The sequence below is a fragment of the Nanorana parkeri genome, unplaced genomic scaffold, assembly GCF_000935625.1.
Source record: "Nanorana parkeri isolate BGI_ZX_2015 unplaced genomic scaffold, ASM93562v1 scaffold1242, whole genome shotgun sequence".
NCBI lineage: Eukaryota > Metazoa > Chordata > Amphibia > Anura > Dicroglossidae > Nanorana > Nanorana parkeri.
Window position 1 is genome coordinate 365334 of NW_017307510.1, and position 16367 is coordinate 381700.

Sequence of the window (16367 nt, forward strand, 5' to 3'; positions counted from 1 at the left end):
TATCCTTTAATGTAACTTTAAGATCAGACCTGGATTATGGGAAATGCTCCATTGGTCTCTCAAAGTTGACTTCTTATTTTTCCAATATATCTACTACCGAGATCCTCCAAGCCTCTAATAGTGCATTGGATACAATCACTGCGTCCACCTATAGAGAAATGGTGTTAAGAGTCTATCATGGAGCCTATATCTCTCCGCTTAAGTCTTAGCTCATGGGTCTAAGTAGCTCCTGTAGATGTCTGAAATGCGGCCAGGAATCAGCAGGTTTATATCAAGCTTTTTGGAGCTGCCCTGTAATCATTTTGGAATGATATTGCCCAGTATACCCGGCACAAATTGGTGCCTCTGTTGGCAGCTAGGGCGATTTTTGGAATTTGAGATCTGCATGGAGTGAGAATCACTCCCGGATGTAGAAAGTTATTGTCTCTTATATCTTTGGTGGGAAAGAAATGATTCTGCATCAATGGATGTATTCTGAACCACCTTCTCTAACTCTCTTCGTGAGCAAGTTGATGAATGTTTTTTAAAATGATTGGACTTAGACAATGCTTAGTAAGGATACACAAACCCAAAAGTTTTTTCATGTATGGGAATCATTTATTGACTCTTTACCGACTATTACAAAATGAAAACGAATGCAATCTTTTATTTTGACACCGTGGTATACTAGGAGGATCATTTCCAACAATCCCTCCATTAGTTATAGTTGAAAAAAGGAGAGTGGCCCTATCCCTGAGATTGGTCACTGCAAAATGCAATCTTTCTTTTCTGCCACTGTCTTCATCTAGATAGTAAACCTGAATTGTAGACGTATGTTTTGTTGCATATTCTAAGATGATATTTTTTATGAATGTTTTGGTTTTTGTACTGCTTTTGGTCTTGAATAAAAATAAAGGAGTTAAGAATGGTTTGAGGAACGCAACAACGAGCTTGAGGTGTTGGCCTCCAAATTCTCCAGATCTCAATCCAATCGAGCATCTGTGGGATGTGCTGGAAAAAAAAGTCCGATCCATGGAGGCCGATCACCTCATCTTACAGGACTTAAAGGATCTGCTACTGACGGCTTGGTGCCAGATACCACAGCATACCTTCAGAGGTCTAGTGGAGTCCATGCCTGGAGGGGTCAGGAGAAGGGGGACCCACTCAATATTAGGGGGGTGGTCATAGAGTCATGGGTGATCGGTGTATATTCTAATTTTTGTGATTGTGCACACCATATACAACGGTTTTATTTTATGATATGTAAAATACATTTTAATTATTCAAATCTGTTTTATACTGAACGCAATGTTTACTTTCATACATATCACCATAAAAATCCAAATGTTGTATCTAGCAGTTTCCTAAATATCATATAGAATGTGGTATTGGATTCCCCCCAGCAATGCTGCATTTCACAATTGTTACATTGTTATAGGTGGAAGTAGATGATGGATCTGTATCTTTCTCCAGCCTTACAATCTATGGAACTTTGGAACATTATTAACCACAATCTTCTTCTCCGCAGCTGTTTGGTTTGGGCTCAGTGGCGCAGGTGGTTCTGGGTAAGAAGCACTATGGACAATACTTCAGCATTAACCTTTCCTTTGGAATCGGTGTCACGATGGGGATCCATGTGGCCGGGGGGGTATCCGGTGAGTGCTCAAGCTTCCAGGATCAATAATACTACATTGAAGAGCAATGTGTTATAATGTCACCGGCTGTGTACAAATAGAAAATCTTATCCTTCATTAATGATTGTCTTGTTCTAGTAAGCTGGTATCAAAACACAAAAAACTGTAACTCAGCACTGTTTCCTCACCAAAGTACAGGTTCGCTCTAAAATTCTGTTGAGGTGCAATATAGCCTGATGAAAAGGGATAATAAAACTTGGTGAGGCTCATGAGACTGGAGATGGATTAGTTGAACTAGAACTACAATTAAATAGCACCCCCCCCCCATGGCTAGTCTGTCCACCTTGCTCTATAAAAGTTATAAAATATACTAAACATGTAGAAACTTCTGCTCCAAGGTGGCAATCACATGGTCAGATGCCTAGGCTCATTATTATAACAGTTTTATGTCATGACGATGCAGATGAGCTTAGTGGAGTTCTCCTTTAAGTCCCATTCCCACCTGACCCACCGTAACATGAACGCATTTGTGCGTGCTTGTTTTCCATGTTTGCTACGATTCTCCATTTATTTTTAATGGGGCCCTGTACACAGGATAAACACGGAAAAGTAGTGCATTATTATGCGTGTTTGACACACATTCCTGGAATGGCTTGGTGTGAATGGGTACTTAAAGGGTCAATCCACACAAAAGAGAAACTTTACTTTTTGTTAGATGCTGGAGAGTTAAACTACTTTACGGTCTCATGTATGTCGATCCTGCTGGAACCATGAGAAGGTGATCGCGCTTTCCTTTTGATGCATTTTAAGTTATGGACAATATATCAATATATGAGGAGCAGGAACACCCTGAGGCAGGTGGGAACATCTGAAATGAAAATGTGGGCGGTACTAACGTAAAACAACCTCTGAAACCTACTGGGAGATAAAAGAAGCTGATGAGTGACTCGGCCCACTGGGCTACGTCTACAGCTGAATTATGACCTTTGGGTGGATTGACCATTTGACCATGTAGAAAAAAATGATAATAATGTGACTGAAATGAACTGACAGCATCTTCTCATCTCTTCCAGGAGCTCACATGAACTGGGCCGTGTCCTTAACGAATTGCGTCTTGGGGAATCTTCCATGGAAGAAACTTCCCCTTTATATGGTATCACAGGTCGCCGGATCCTTCCTGGCCGCTGCGGTGGTGTTCTTCGTCTACTATGGTACGGAGATCCACTTCCTGGACTTTTTAGGATTCAGAAATATGACATTGTTCAGGTTGTTTGAACTGCTGAAGGACTCTCGCTGCGAATGTTTGTTGGGTTTTGTTCAGATTTTCCTTCTTTATTACGGTCTGGACTAAAAAAAAATAACAAAATATTCATATTTTGGTCAGATAAGTATAAATTGTTGTGTATGAAAACGTTGTATTCTTATCACAAGTGTCACACTTATCTCTCATGGGATCATGCAAGGGGTCTCCTCTCTGGTGTGGGGCCACCAGAACTTTTGAAGTGGCAACTCCGCGGTCAATCTGGAGACAGTTCAAACTGGCCGGTGTTGTGCCCAATCAGGAGTCGGCTCTCCTGATCAGTGTGGCTTTAAATTGCAAAGCAACACGTCACTAAACTGAGCCCTCTACTGTCATAGTCTTACCTGCGTCCTTGTGCCCAGTGTCTTCTGTGCCTGCAACTTTAGCCTTCTACATTCCTCCTGAGTCTCACTGGGATCCAGAGTCCTGCTGCTTCATCTATACTTGCCCCAAGTCCTCAGTAGTTCCACTATGCACCCACAGCTGTCAGCATACCCTGAGACTCCAGTTCATCCAGTGTCATCTAGTGACCCCAGTGCACCATGAGACTCCAGTTCATCCAGTGTCATCTAGTGACCCCAGTGCACCATGAGACTCCAGTTCATCCAGTGTCTTCTAGTGACCCCAGTGCACTGTGGGACTCCGGTTCATACAGTGTCATCTAGTGACCTTAGAGAGTACCAAGACTCCGGTGCATTCAGTGTCATCTAGTGCCCTCGGTGCGTCCTGTGATTCCAGTGCATCCAGTGTCATCTAGTGACACTGAGACCCCAGAGGTGACCCTGAGACCCCAGAGGTCTCTCCAGGCTGGGTGTAACCTGATGCGGCCGCCGTGTGTCACCCGCTGGGACGTCATCACGCATGCATGCAACATCATTACACATGTACATGATGTCACGCACACTTAACTGCCAGCAGAGAGAGGAGGGGACATTCATTCAATGGGATAAGGTATGCTGCCGGGTCCCCTCCTCTCTCCTTCAGCTGTCGGGCTCTCGGTCCATGACCGAGTGCCTGACTTTTCAAAGGGGGTGACACCAAAGTGACTGTCAGTCATTTTGGTGTTACCCCTTCTGATGGTGTCGCCCGGTGCGGGCCCCCTTGTGACGCTACTGGGTGACCCCAGTGTACCCCGAGTCTCCAATGCATTTAGTGTCATCTAGTGACCTCAGTATGCCCTGAGACTCCAGTGCATTCTGTGTCATCTAGTGACCCCAGTGCACCCCGAAACTTCAATGCACTCAGTGTCATCTAGTGACCTCAGTGTGCCCCATAATTCCATTGCATTCAGTGTCATCTAGTGACCTCAGTGTGCCCCATGATTCCAGTGCATTCAGTGTCATCTAGTGACCTCAGTGTGCCCCATGATTCCAGTGCATTCAGTTTCATCGAGTGACCCCAGTGCACCCCGAGACTTCATTGCATTCAGTGTCATCTAGTGACCTAAGTGCACCCTTTGATTCTAGTGTATCCAAAGTTATCTAGTGAGCCCACACACCTTGCTCAAAATACAACACTGGGGTCTAGTAGAGCCCATGCCTCGAAGGGTCCAGAAAAGGGGGATCTACTCAATATTAGGCGGGTGGTCATATTGTTATGGCTGAGCGGTGTATATATTGTATAGATATCATTCTTTGGAGTTCTCCCTTTGCTTTTATGTGCACATATTTTACCAACACCAGTGGATAGTTTGATGTTCTCCGTGGTTTGCATCTGCCAATTGCCATTCCTACACTTTATATGGATATCATTGATGAGGGACATACTCTGGTGCATCATAATACCCACGGGATATTTGCTATTGCAGTTGGATATTGTATGCGTCATTATTGTTGCACCTTAATTCCCATTTAGACTACAGAATGCAATTTTGCTATTTATCTAAATGGGATTGTTGATGGTATTAGGGAACAGGAATTAGTTTGTAGCATATTAAGCCAATGTTGTCTGTTTTTAATGACGATGGGAAAAGGTGGTGGAATTAAACAGTATTTTTCTAAATAAATTGCATTGGGGTCTTTTTGCAATAATTTGTGTTTCTAATAAAAATGTATTGATTTTCTCAGATAAGTATAATGATATCGCTTTGTGTCCTCGCAGAGGCCCTGGACAACTACTGCGGGGGGAATTTCACTGTAACTGGAGATTTGGAAACCGCCAGTATATTTGCCACCTACCCACAGCCGTACCTGTCTATAGGGGGCGGATTCCTGGACCAGGTGAGTAGAAGAATCTCCCTCTGTGTTATCAGTCAGAACATTGTACGGACATGGTCAGGTGACTTTGTGTCCACCAAATGCCAAACCCAGGATAGGCACAGCTCTGTTAAAGCTGAACTGCGGGCACAAATACTTTCATTGAAATATATTCCTCAATAGCCACAAATCGTAGAAATCCACTTTGTGTGCAGCAAATACCTTTGCAAATCCAGATATAACCATATAAATGTAGAAGTGATATTATTGATGCACAAAGAGCTGAGCTGTGAGAGGGACCAAACAAGCCCCACCCACTACAGGCTGTCTCCAGAAAACTACAGGAAGGGGCGGAAACAAGACTAGTCACCCTGCACAAGGAGAGAGGGCAGCAGTGACTGGTCTTTATTACAGGAGGGGGCGGAGATAAGACCAGTCGCCCTGCACAAGGATAGAGAGCAGCAGTGAGCGGTCTTTATTACAGGAGGGGGTGGAGACAAGACCAGTCACCCTGCACAAGGAGAGAGAGTGGCAGTGACCGGTCTTTATTACAGGAGGGGGCGGAGACATGACCAGTCACCCTGCACAAGGCGAGAGAGTGGCAGTCACCGGTCTTTATTACAGGAGGGGGCGGAGTCTAGACCAGTTATCCTGCACAAGGGGAGAGAGAAGCAGTGACCGGTCTTTATTACAATAGGGGGCGGAGACATGACCAGTCACCCTGCACAAGGGGAGAGAGAAGCAGTGACCGGTCTTTATTACAATAAGGGGCGGAGACAAGACCAGTGACCCTGCACAAGCAGAGAGAGCAGCAGTGAGTGGTCTCTATTGCAGGAAGCTTTAAGTCTAACACTGGATTACTGCACAGACACCCTCAATTTTTTTTAATTCTGTATTTCAGCTGTAAAGGTCTAAACAGTTTTTGGTGTTGCTTTTCTCAGTATTACATCATTGCCCCTGTTGGGTATTGTGCTATTAGTTAGTGTGCTATTACAGCCAGTGATATAAGAAGGGTGTTCCCTGTACTTATACCATTATTTGGTGACGGTCCCAGTTTATTTCCCAGGAGCCTAGGGAATAAGGACGGGAGACCCTGTTCTCCCTGTTTGTATACCTTGTCTTGAGTTCTTGACTCAAAGATTAAAATTCATTACCAAATATAAAAGCACTATATTGGCAAATGTTTGTGAACACAATACACACACACAAATGATTGAGTTCAGGTGTCTTCAGGGAAGGGCTCTGTGAATTCGACATCATATAAAGACATTGTAAACAGCAAGGCGGCTGAGAGAGCCAGATACACATGGAGTATGTGCAGCAATCTTTGGTCGGTGAGACATGGTCTACCTGCTGAGACATTAGCAGACTGTATGTTGAAGCTTTAGGCAAAGTCAGCTCTTTCCCAGTACAGGAACTTGCCTCCTGGAACTGCTCAGCCCCTCTGGCTGAGAGTCCTGGGTGACTACAACCCCCAGTTCTACAGTGGGATTGCCTCACAATACCACAATATATATATATATATATATATAATATAATAAACATACTCTGTATATATTACATATAGAAACAAGGTATGAAAGGAGAACTATGGGGTCAGGGCTTTTCCCCACAGTTCTCCTAAGCGTAATGGGAGGACACAAACTAGCGTCCTCCCATCACCCAAAACTCAGTATACCGCGAGCTGCAACTCGCGGTATACTGAGACGCCGCAGCCGGAACGGATCCCGAAAATTATGTCTGATCCGCCCAGCTGCGTGAGTGACAGCTGGCTCTGCCTATCTAGAGGTAGAGCCAGCTGTACCCGCCCCCTCCCCCGTCCGTTCCGCCTGTCAGCGCTGGAGGATCGGAGCGGTGAGGGGAGAATCCAGCCCCTCCCCTGTCACGGCACTCTGCCGGCACAGAATCGAGAAGTGAGCAAAACCGGTATGTGTTCGCTCACTTCCCGATCTACTGAGCCGACCTGTGACAGTCTCATTGTCACAGGTCGGCTCAGATTATGAGGCTGAGTGAAAATCACTCACCTCATAGTTCTCCTTTCAAACATTAAAACACACTAATAAGATAAGAAAAATAGTTAAATATATAAAAAAAAGCTCTATAGGTTCCCTTTAAATTGTCATTTGCGGTGAAGCAAAGAACCAGCCCAACAGCAGATGACAAACAACATCACATTGGACTCGCACCTCATTGGCATTTAGATGAGTCTATTCTATAATTCATTATGCGGCCAGCAGATAACAGCGCTCTATAAATACCAGGCGGCTTTACTGTGCTACTAATAAAATAGAAACATAAACCATCATCCCAGTAACCAACAGGTATAAGGCAGGTATAAGGGTAACATTATTTCAAGGTAGTTATCCATTACATCTGATGCTGTGTTTACACTACAGATCCACACCAGGTCCAGGATATTCGGGTTTTTCCACTTTGTTTACATATTTGTGAATGCGATCGCAAGAAACTCACAATCTACCTAACACCAGCGGTCCTCCTTATCAACTTGTGATACAGCAATAAAGACTTCAGATAATATGAAATGGGTCACCCAGGGACAATGTTTACATTACACCGGATCTAACAGCATCATGTACTGTGGACAGATATATTTTTCTATGTCCGGGCGACTAAAAATTGGGTTTTTGTTTGCTGTCTGTGCTGCCATTGGAGAGATTGTACCCTCATTTCCTATTCTCTTATGTCCGTATGTTACCTAGGTAGATGCAGATGCTGAAATGAAGAAACTGAAAAGAGCGCCTCCATAGTGTAAAACTGCTTTAATAAAACAATGTGAAAAAAGTTCAAATGTGCTCACAAGACAATAGGAGTAAACCAGCATATAAAAAGTTTCAGCAGACGCAAGCAGGGAATTCCAGCGCAGCCGACAAGCTGCAACCCTTCTAGATCAGATGACGCGTTTCAGAACCCTGATGAAGGAGGCACGCCTCTGAAACGCGTCAACTGATCTAGAAGGGTTGCAGCTTGTCGGCTGCGCTGGAATTCCCTGCTTGCGTCTGCTGAAACTTTTTATATGCTGGTTTACTCCTATTGTCTTGTGAGCACATTTGAACTTTTTTCACATTGTTTTATTAAAGCAGTTTTACACTATGGAGGCGCTCTTTTCAGTTTCTTCATTTCAGTCCATGTGGTCGTCCCAGACCAGTGTGAGCTGCCTATTCAGTGTATCGATTCACTTTTCCCCCACAGTCATCTGTGCTGGCGCCTGTAGTGTTAAAGGAGAACTATGGGGTTAAGGCTTTTCCCCATAACCTGGGAAAGCTGAAGATCCGAAATCTCACAAGAATTTGCTCCTGAACAGAGTTTACAGGATTTTGGAATCCTCAGCTTTCCCAACAACCGGCGGTGAGGTCCATTGACGTCACTGGTTCACAGGATGCATCTGGAAGCCGGGGAGTAACTTTTATTGGTTTTTTTTATTTCACTGCTTTTTTGGATAAAGGGGTCTAGAAGATGAGCAGGTCTTACATTTTAATGGTCCACTTTCATTTTTGTCGATAAACCTTTCACACCTGTGAACTGACTAGTGAACATGGCGCTGTGTGGATGTCATTGCAGGTGGTGGGAACGGCGGCACTTATGTTATGTATTTTGGCCATCGGTGATAAGAAGAACAGCCCAGCCCTGGATGGCATGCAGGCCGTGGTAGTCGGGCTCTTGGTAACCGTCATTGGAATGTCTATGGGCATGAATTCCGGATACGCCATCAACCCTGCCAGGGACCTGGGACCCCGAATCTTCACTGCCGCTGCAGGGTGGGGGCTGGAAGTGTTCAGGTAAACTCTTCATTGTTGTACGAGCTCCATATTGATACACAGATTCCATTTTTAAGGGAAACTATTACAGTTTGCGGTCAAATTATTATTTTTTAAATCAATTTTTAAACTGATGTTTAATATCTGTCCTTGTACAATCTATATACAACTTACAGCATTTAATACATGACATAGAAATCCCAGAGCACTATGGGATAGCTAAAGAGATTGATCACGGTGAATGATGGAGAAGGAGAGGGATGGGAAATGATTGTGAAGAAGGGCAGGGCAGAAACTGCTGATGGAGGAAGGGGGTGGCAACATAGTGTAGGAGAATGATAGGCAACTGAAGGTGTAGTAGGGCGATAGTGAACCGATGGTGGAGAAAGGGGCATGGGAAACTGATGGTGAAAGGGGGGATGGAAACTGATGGTGGAGAAGAGGGTTGGGATCTGTAAGGGACGACAGGGTGGGAACTAATGGTGAAGTAGCGAGATGGCTACCCATAGTGGAGAGGGGGTGGGAATTGCAGGTGAAGGAGATGGACTGGAGACTAATGGTGAAGAGGGATGGAAACTGATGGTGGAGAGGGGTTGAGAACTAATGGAGGTGGAGGGGAATGAGAAACTGATGGTGGAGAGAAGGATATGAACTGCTGAGGAAGGAAGGGATGGTAAACTGGTGAAGATGGAGGTGGTGTGGGGACTGATGGTGGAGGGGGGCACATGAGTTAATGGTGGAGTAAGGTGGTGCAGGGACTGATGGTGGGGCAGGGAGATGGGAAGTGAAGGCATGGGGGTAAGAACTGATAGTTAATGGGGGAGATGGAGGAGGGATGGAAATTCTTGGTGGAGGGGGATAGGAACTGTTAGTGGAGGGGGTAGATGGATATGATCTGATGATAGCAGAGTCTGGGGGACAATACCTAATATTAAATGCAATAGACACTAATGTGGGAAGAGGCAAGCAACATTCTGGAACCTCATCGTAGGGTATGCAGCAGAGTGGGAACCTGGAAACAAAGGAAAGCACTGCCAGTGTAGAGGGAGCAAGAAGAGTATCCGGAGACATTGAGAACATAAGACAGAAGGAGTGGAAGACACAGAAGTGGGTCACATGAAGAAATGTCTGTATGAGAGGATGGAGAATGGGAACAGAAGAGATGTGACAGTATGATAGAGAGAAGTGGTGGGACAAATAGGAGAACGGCAACAAAGCATAAGAGTGCTTGCATCCATTAGAAGAGAGGTACATATTGAACGAATATCAGGATGAATGGCCACAGAGGGGGACAGTGGACACACTAAGGGGGAGAGTGGATAGACATAAGAAGAGAACCAGGGAATAAGGGGCCACAGTGGAGGGAAGAGCAAAGCTGAGCATGACAATGGAGGGGATAAAAGGGGTCACACAGGAGGAGAGAGTAACTTTGGGAAAGGAGTAGAACACAGAGAAAAGTGGAACGTGATCCTTGAGATATGTAAAGCCAAATGTGTGCAAGAATCCTCAACTAATGGGCAAGAAACGTGAAGCACCCTTCTCTCTTCATATTATAAATGCCGAAAGAATATAGGGACATGTCAATGGACAAATGTCTTGCTGGAACCAGTTTCCAACCATAAACCACAGTCTTTGTCTTCCATTTTAGGGCTGGGAACTACTGGTTCTGGATACCTATTGTGGCCCCTCTAGTGGGCGCCCTGACCGGGGCTTTCCTGTACAAGCTGCTGGTGGGACTTCACCATCAGAAAGACCAGGGGGAGAAAAAGTTACAGGAGGTGGAGAAGACGAACACAGAGATGGTGAACTGTGAACACATGTAAATTCTGGGACTATATAAGGAGATGGGACCTTCAATCTCCACTCACACAGCACTGGTTGACATTTTGGACTCTATAAGAGGCAACAGTTGTATATAAGCAAGATGAATTGTATATAAGAACTGACCTGGAGGAGATGGGAAACTAAAGCGAGACTAATGTAATATTGTGTCAATAATTGCATTTCATGTAAAGCACTTTGGCAGCTTAGTCCAGGGGTAGGCAACCTCAGAAGTCCAGCCGCTGTGAAACTGAACATCCCATCATGCATCTGCCCCTGGGAGTCATGACTGTGGCTGTTAGGGTCTTGCAATGCATCATGGGAATTGTAGGTTCACAACAGCTGTAGGGCCTAAGTTGCCTACCACTGGCTTAGTCAGTCATCCTTTGTCCTGGACAGAGCCACAATGCAGATTGCATTCCCAGAACTGACACTTCAGCACCCCTAGTGGTAGGGAGCAGGTACTGCTTCTACTCGGCTTCATACACTGCGGCAAAAGTGGCTATTGTAATCTTCTACTTAAATTGCTTGCATTAACCCCTCCCCCCATCTAATTATGTTTTAATAATGACGGAGCTGAATACATTTGTGTCTTTTATATCTACTTGGAGTTCAGCTTTGAGGACAGGTAATGCAGCAGATCTGCAGATGACAGTACGTGTCATACAACCAGGAAGACCGAGGACATCTGGTGGCCGAATTGTATTACTGCGGGGACAGCACCAGTCAGGAATATTGCAGCCAGAGCTGCATTTCTTTATTGTAACACATCTGGGACATCATTCGGGCTGTAGGCTGCATTGGGCTTTAATTGCTTTCTACGAATATGTAAATATTTGACTGTTCATAGCTTGGCCGCAGCTCTGCTTTACAGTAAATCAATAATTATTTTTTTATTCCGTTTTTAGAAATATGCGTTAATGTGATAACTTTCTGTACATATTCTCATCAGTCGGTGTTACTATTTAAAAACATTTATTTCTATGTATACTTTGTTAATATACTTGTACATGGGAGCAGCCATATTTGCTCATTACATATGCAGTCTCTGCTTTGTTTTCTGTAGTACTGCACTGTACAGTTTACTATGCAAAAAATAAGAGATAGCATGGTCGGATTAAGAGCATCACGGGCCTGGTGCTGAGGATTTTGGTGGGCCTTATTATGGAAATGGCGACAGTCATCGGGGGCCCTCTTCCTCCTGTCCAGGCTGTGATTTGTAGTATCTCTACAGCTTGGAGTCAGTGGTGGAGCGCCAGAGCCTGGTTTCAGGGTTTACAAATCCCAGCAATAAATTACACAGCAATGCAGGATAATACCACTAACTATAGAGGACTACAAATCCAAGCAATACATTATAAAGCAATGTAGAATGGCACCAGCTATAGAGGACTACAAATCCCAGCAATACATTATACAGCAATGCAGAATAATATGAAGCTACATGCTCTGTGTTGCTCCGGGTTCACGGCCCGATGTCTCCAGGGTCTCAGGAGAGCTGTGCAGGGTTTAGGGGGGGGGCTGTGCAGGCTCTCAGAAGGCTGTGCAGGCTCCTAGGAGGCCAGTGAGGGCTCCAAGTGGTCAGTGAGGGCTCTAGGTGGTCACTGCAGGCTCTAGGTGGTCAGAGTGGTCTCCAGGTGGTCAGTGCGGGCTCCAGGTGGTCAGTACTGGGTCTTAGGTGGTCAGTGCGGGCTCCATGTGGTCAGTGCCAGCTTCACATGGTCAGTATGGGCTTCAGGTGGCCAGTGCGGCCTCCACGTGGTCAGTGAGGGTTCCAGGCGGTCAGTGAGGGTTCCAGGCGGTCAGTGAGGGCTCAGAACGAATCACTTTCCTATCTGGGAATGTTTTGACTTGATAAGTACGCCCACATTTTTTTTTAGCCTGCACATAACTGTTATTATCGATTCCAAAATTGTGCAAGGCTCTGCAGAGCAGACAGATCGGAGAGTAAACCTGAAGCATGTTACCATAGCTGGAACAGTGATCAGAGTGGTTCCCAATCCTTAGTGGGAATGGAGCTGCCAGTTACAGTCAGGATTGGAGGCCACCAACTGACACTGGTGGCCTTCAAATGGAGGACATTGTATGGTGCTGAGGAGTGTTAACACCTAGACTGTGGGAGGCAGGGCTGTAGCTACCATGGGGCGAGTGAGGCCTGGCTGCGCCCCCTCGCCACTGTTACCATGGCGAGCACAGGGGCCAAAACAGCCCCAGCTTGGTAGGGAGAAGAGAAGCGGCACAGGCTCCAGCTTCTCCTCGGATCCCTGCTGCTCTCCCCCACTAGTATGGGCAGAGGACTCTGTGTCCTCAATCTCTTTTTCTTTCTCAAAAGAGAAATGTCAGGGGTCTGTTTAGATCCCTAAATATTTCCCCGAAGCCCCCCAACAGAAAAATAATAAATTCTGGATTACCACATCCTGGAGGCCCGGGCGCATGATGTCACATACCGCGCACGTCTGTTTGGGGGGCACAATTTTCTGTTCTTGCCCCGGGCGCAAAAGGCGCTAGCTACGGCTCTGTGTGGGCGGAAAGGGCTTAAATGCAGTAGAGATAAGCTAGGTCACCCGGCCGTAGTGTGTGGCAGGGCTTGGTAAATTTCACGACTGGACAGACAGAAAGGTGAGGCGGCTCCTGCGTATGCATTTAGCTGCTTGCTTGGCGTTCACCTTTGAAACTTCATCGTGCAGGCATGAATGAGAACGAATGTAAAAAACCCCCCCAAAAAAAGACTTTTCTATAAAGGTTACACTAATGATTCAGCATGCGTGCTCACTGTATGTACACCATGTTATTCCCTCGATAATCTCCATCTGACGTTAGCAGAAGGCAATCTGGATTCTTTGTGATTCTCACGATCTTTTCCCGTCTAAATATTGTGTTACTATAAACACTGCTGTTTGCTGCGCTCTCCCCAGATCCCGATAATGTTTATCAAATATCCTTATGTGTGTACTTTTAGGTGCGTCACCAGCAGGCATTTATCATCGCCGTATCGCTCGCGCCGCATTATCTCGCTGAAAAAGGTGGTTCGCAGGTCCCGAATGTTTACAGGTGTGAAGCTTGGCTGAGTAATACTTTAGAACAGACGCCGTCACCTTGCCCACGCATGGGTTCTCTTTACTGCGATCCACTGACCGCGGCGGCAATGCTTTGCAGACTTCAATGCAAAAACAAAATAATAATAAATGCACATTTTTTTATTTTATTAATGTGGGTGAATTTATTTCTTTTTGGTTTGAAAATGTCTTTTAACCCCTTAAGGACCAAAGCCTTTTTTTTTTTTAAATATTTTGTTTACATGTTATAATCCACATTTTGGGCCTGAAAATTGCCTAAAACTCCCTCCTCATTGGCCTTCCACTACACAGGATATCCCCCCTTCAGTCTATCATGAATGCAGCTGCCAGACTCATTCACCTTACCAACCACTCAGTGTCTGCATCCCCCCTCTGCCAATCCCTGCACTGGCTTCCATCCCCCGCCCCCCCTCTGCCAATCCCTCCACTGGCTTCCACTCGCCCAGAGGATAAAATTCAAATAAAAATTGTGTGCGTCCGTGAAACTGCGTCAGAATTCAGTACCCCAAAAAGTCCATAGACAACAATTTAAAAGCTCCCACAGGTCATCAGTGTAGAGATACGCATAAATACTGGCCCGAGAATTATTGCTCGCACTCCGGCGTGCGCGGCGATACCCAACATGTGTAGCGCGTTCGTCGTTTTCATACGTAGGCGCACCCGACGCGTGTTTACGTGGCGACGCGATTAATATTATTTTTAAAACTGTTTTTTTCTAACTTTACTTTAATTGCTATCACATAGGGGGGCTTACAAGTCCCCCATATGATGACCTAATGGCAGTGACAGGTACTCTTTAGGGTGATGCTGGGGGTCCAAAAGACCCCTAGTGTCACCTTTACACTAGAAATAAGCTATTGAAGTGCACATCGCAGTTCAATAGCTTATTGATGGGCTTCAGGAGCCGAGCAATGACAGCTATGGGACCGGAAGCGATGCAATACGCGTCGCTCCAGGTCACATAGTACGGGGAAGGGATCGCGGCTCTGCCCCCCAGCTTCCCGCCGACACCCGGCAAGCCAGTCCCGGGCCCGTAGGAGGGGCAACGGAGTCCGGGAAACAAGGCAGGGGTGTCTGGCAGGGGGGCAGCTTGGTTACCAAATCGTAGAAGCGATCTGGCGCCAGCTGAGCCTCCAGAATCGCTTCTACTGTAAAGCCGGCCTACCGGCTCGACAAAACGGAACAGACTCCCGACGGCTTTTGTCTGGGTAACCTCTTCCGACTTCATGACGGGATTATCCCGTCATAGGTCGTGAAGGGGTTAAATAGGTTTTAGAGCATATTAATACCATTTTTGGCAGTGATGGGCAAATCTGTCTCTCCAGCTGTTGTGGAACTACAAGTCCCATGAGGCATTGCAAGACTGACAGTTACAGGCATGACTCCCAGAGGCAGAGTATGTTGGGATTTGTAGTTAAAGCACAGCCAAAGGGCCCCCCCCTTGCACCTCCCCCCTCCCCCGAATTATGGTATTCACTTTGGAAGTAATGCAGGTAGAGATGAGATCGATTTCTTGGATTTGATGATTTTTTAAAGGCTTAGTTGACCTTTCTGACCCTGCTTCATGTTACACTCATATTTAGGGGGTAACCCGAAACATGGCCAGACCCCCCCCCCCCAGTTACCTGAATGGTGGAGTTCTTCTCCCTGCACGCATGTCTACATTTTTTATTTATTTGGCACAGCTCCGCCCACAAAGCCACATCCTCCATTCACAGATCATTTGACAGGGTCTGTGAACGGAGAAAAAGTCCCATCACCCACCACGACTCGTAGTTCCCAATGGAATACAAGCGCGGTGATGTCAACGCACTTGCAGTCTATTGGCATTTCCCTGGCACGGACATGGACGGGAGGAAGAGTCTGCAGGAGCCCGAGCATTGCACCTGCTTTCTACTGACGGGGGTTGTAATGATTGACAAGCTTCAATAAAACAAAATAAATCAATACATAAATGCACATTTGTTGTCTTTGATGAGGAAGTGTACATTGATTTATTTTCAAAAGGTGGAATTTCCCCTCAGTCCCCGTTCACGCCTCAAAGCTACAAACTGCTGAACACGAGGCATCCCATCGCTTTCAATGGCCCCTGTTCACGCCCAAGTGTTACGTCGCTTGCAGGAAAAAGTACATGAGCTTGTTTTCTGCAGATTTCTGCGCCTTTGGCCCTATAGGTTTCCATGGAAACGTGTGACCGCAATACAAATCAGTAAACTAAACGTGAGATTGTAGTCCTTCCTGGGAGGGAGCTTGGAGCGGCGACTACTTTCCAACACACACAGGGACCATGGGGAACAGACGTAGCCCCCCTCCAGAAGGAAGGACGGTGTCAGCACCAATTCAGAGATGATTGGAGGATCTACAGCCGAGTGATACACAAATATGCTACATTTTTATTAAAAGGAGAACTATGAGGTGAGTAATTTTCACTCATCCTCATAGTTCTAACCGACCTGTGACAATGAAACTGGCTCAGTAGATCAGGAAGTGAACGAACACATACCGCCGCTCGCTCACTTCTCGATCATGTCCCTGCAGAGAGCAGTGACTGTCACTCACGGCTCCCTGCAGGGATTCCCCCCCCC

At 45.9% G+C, this 16367-nt stretch overlaps 1 protein-coding gene across 2 annotated transcripts in view; it reads left to right on the top strand.

Annotated features, from left to right (window-relative positions):
- The window catches only part of LOC108797202 (aquaporin-7-like), a 30142-nt gene extending 19372 nt beyond the window's left edge, over positions 1-10770 (top strand). The window contains exons 2-6 of one of the 2 annotated variants that reach the window (XM_018568778.1): positions 1508-1634; positions 2687-2824; positions 5014-5132; positions 8688-8905; positions 10533-10770. In XM_018568778.1, the coding sequence (XP_018424280.1) occupies positions 1508-1634; positions 2687-2824; positions 5014-5132; positions 8688-8905; positions 10533-10707 (777 nt within the window). In that variant the 3' untranslated portion in view covers positions 10708-10770. Of the gene's footprint in view, positions 1-1507; positions 1635-2686; positions 2825-5013; positions 5133-8687; positions 8910-10532 lie in introns of those variants that run through there. The other variant, XM_018568779.1, reaches the window with a different exon arrangement.
- Positions 10771-16367: the final 5597 nt, after the last annotated feature.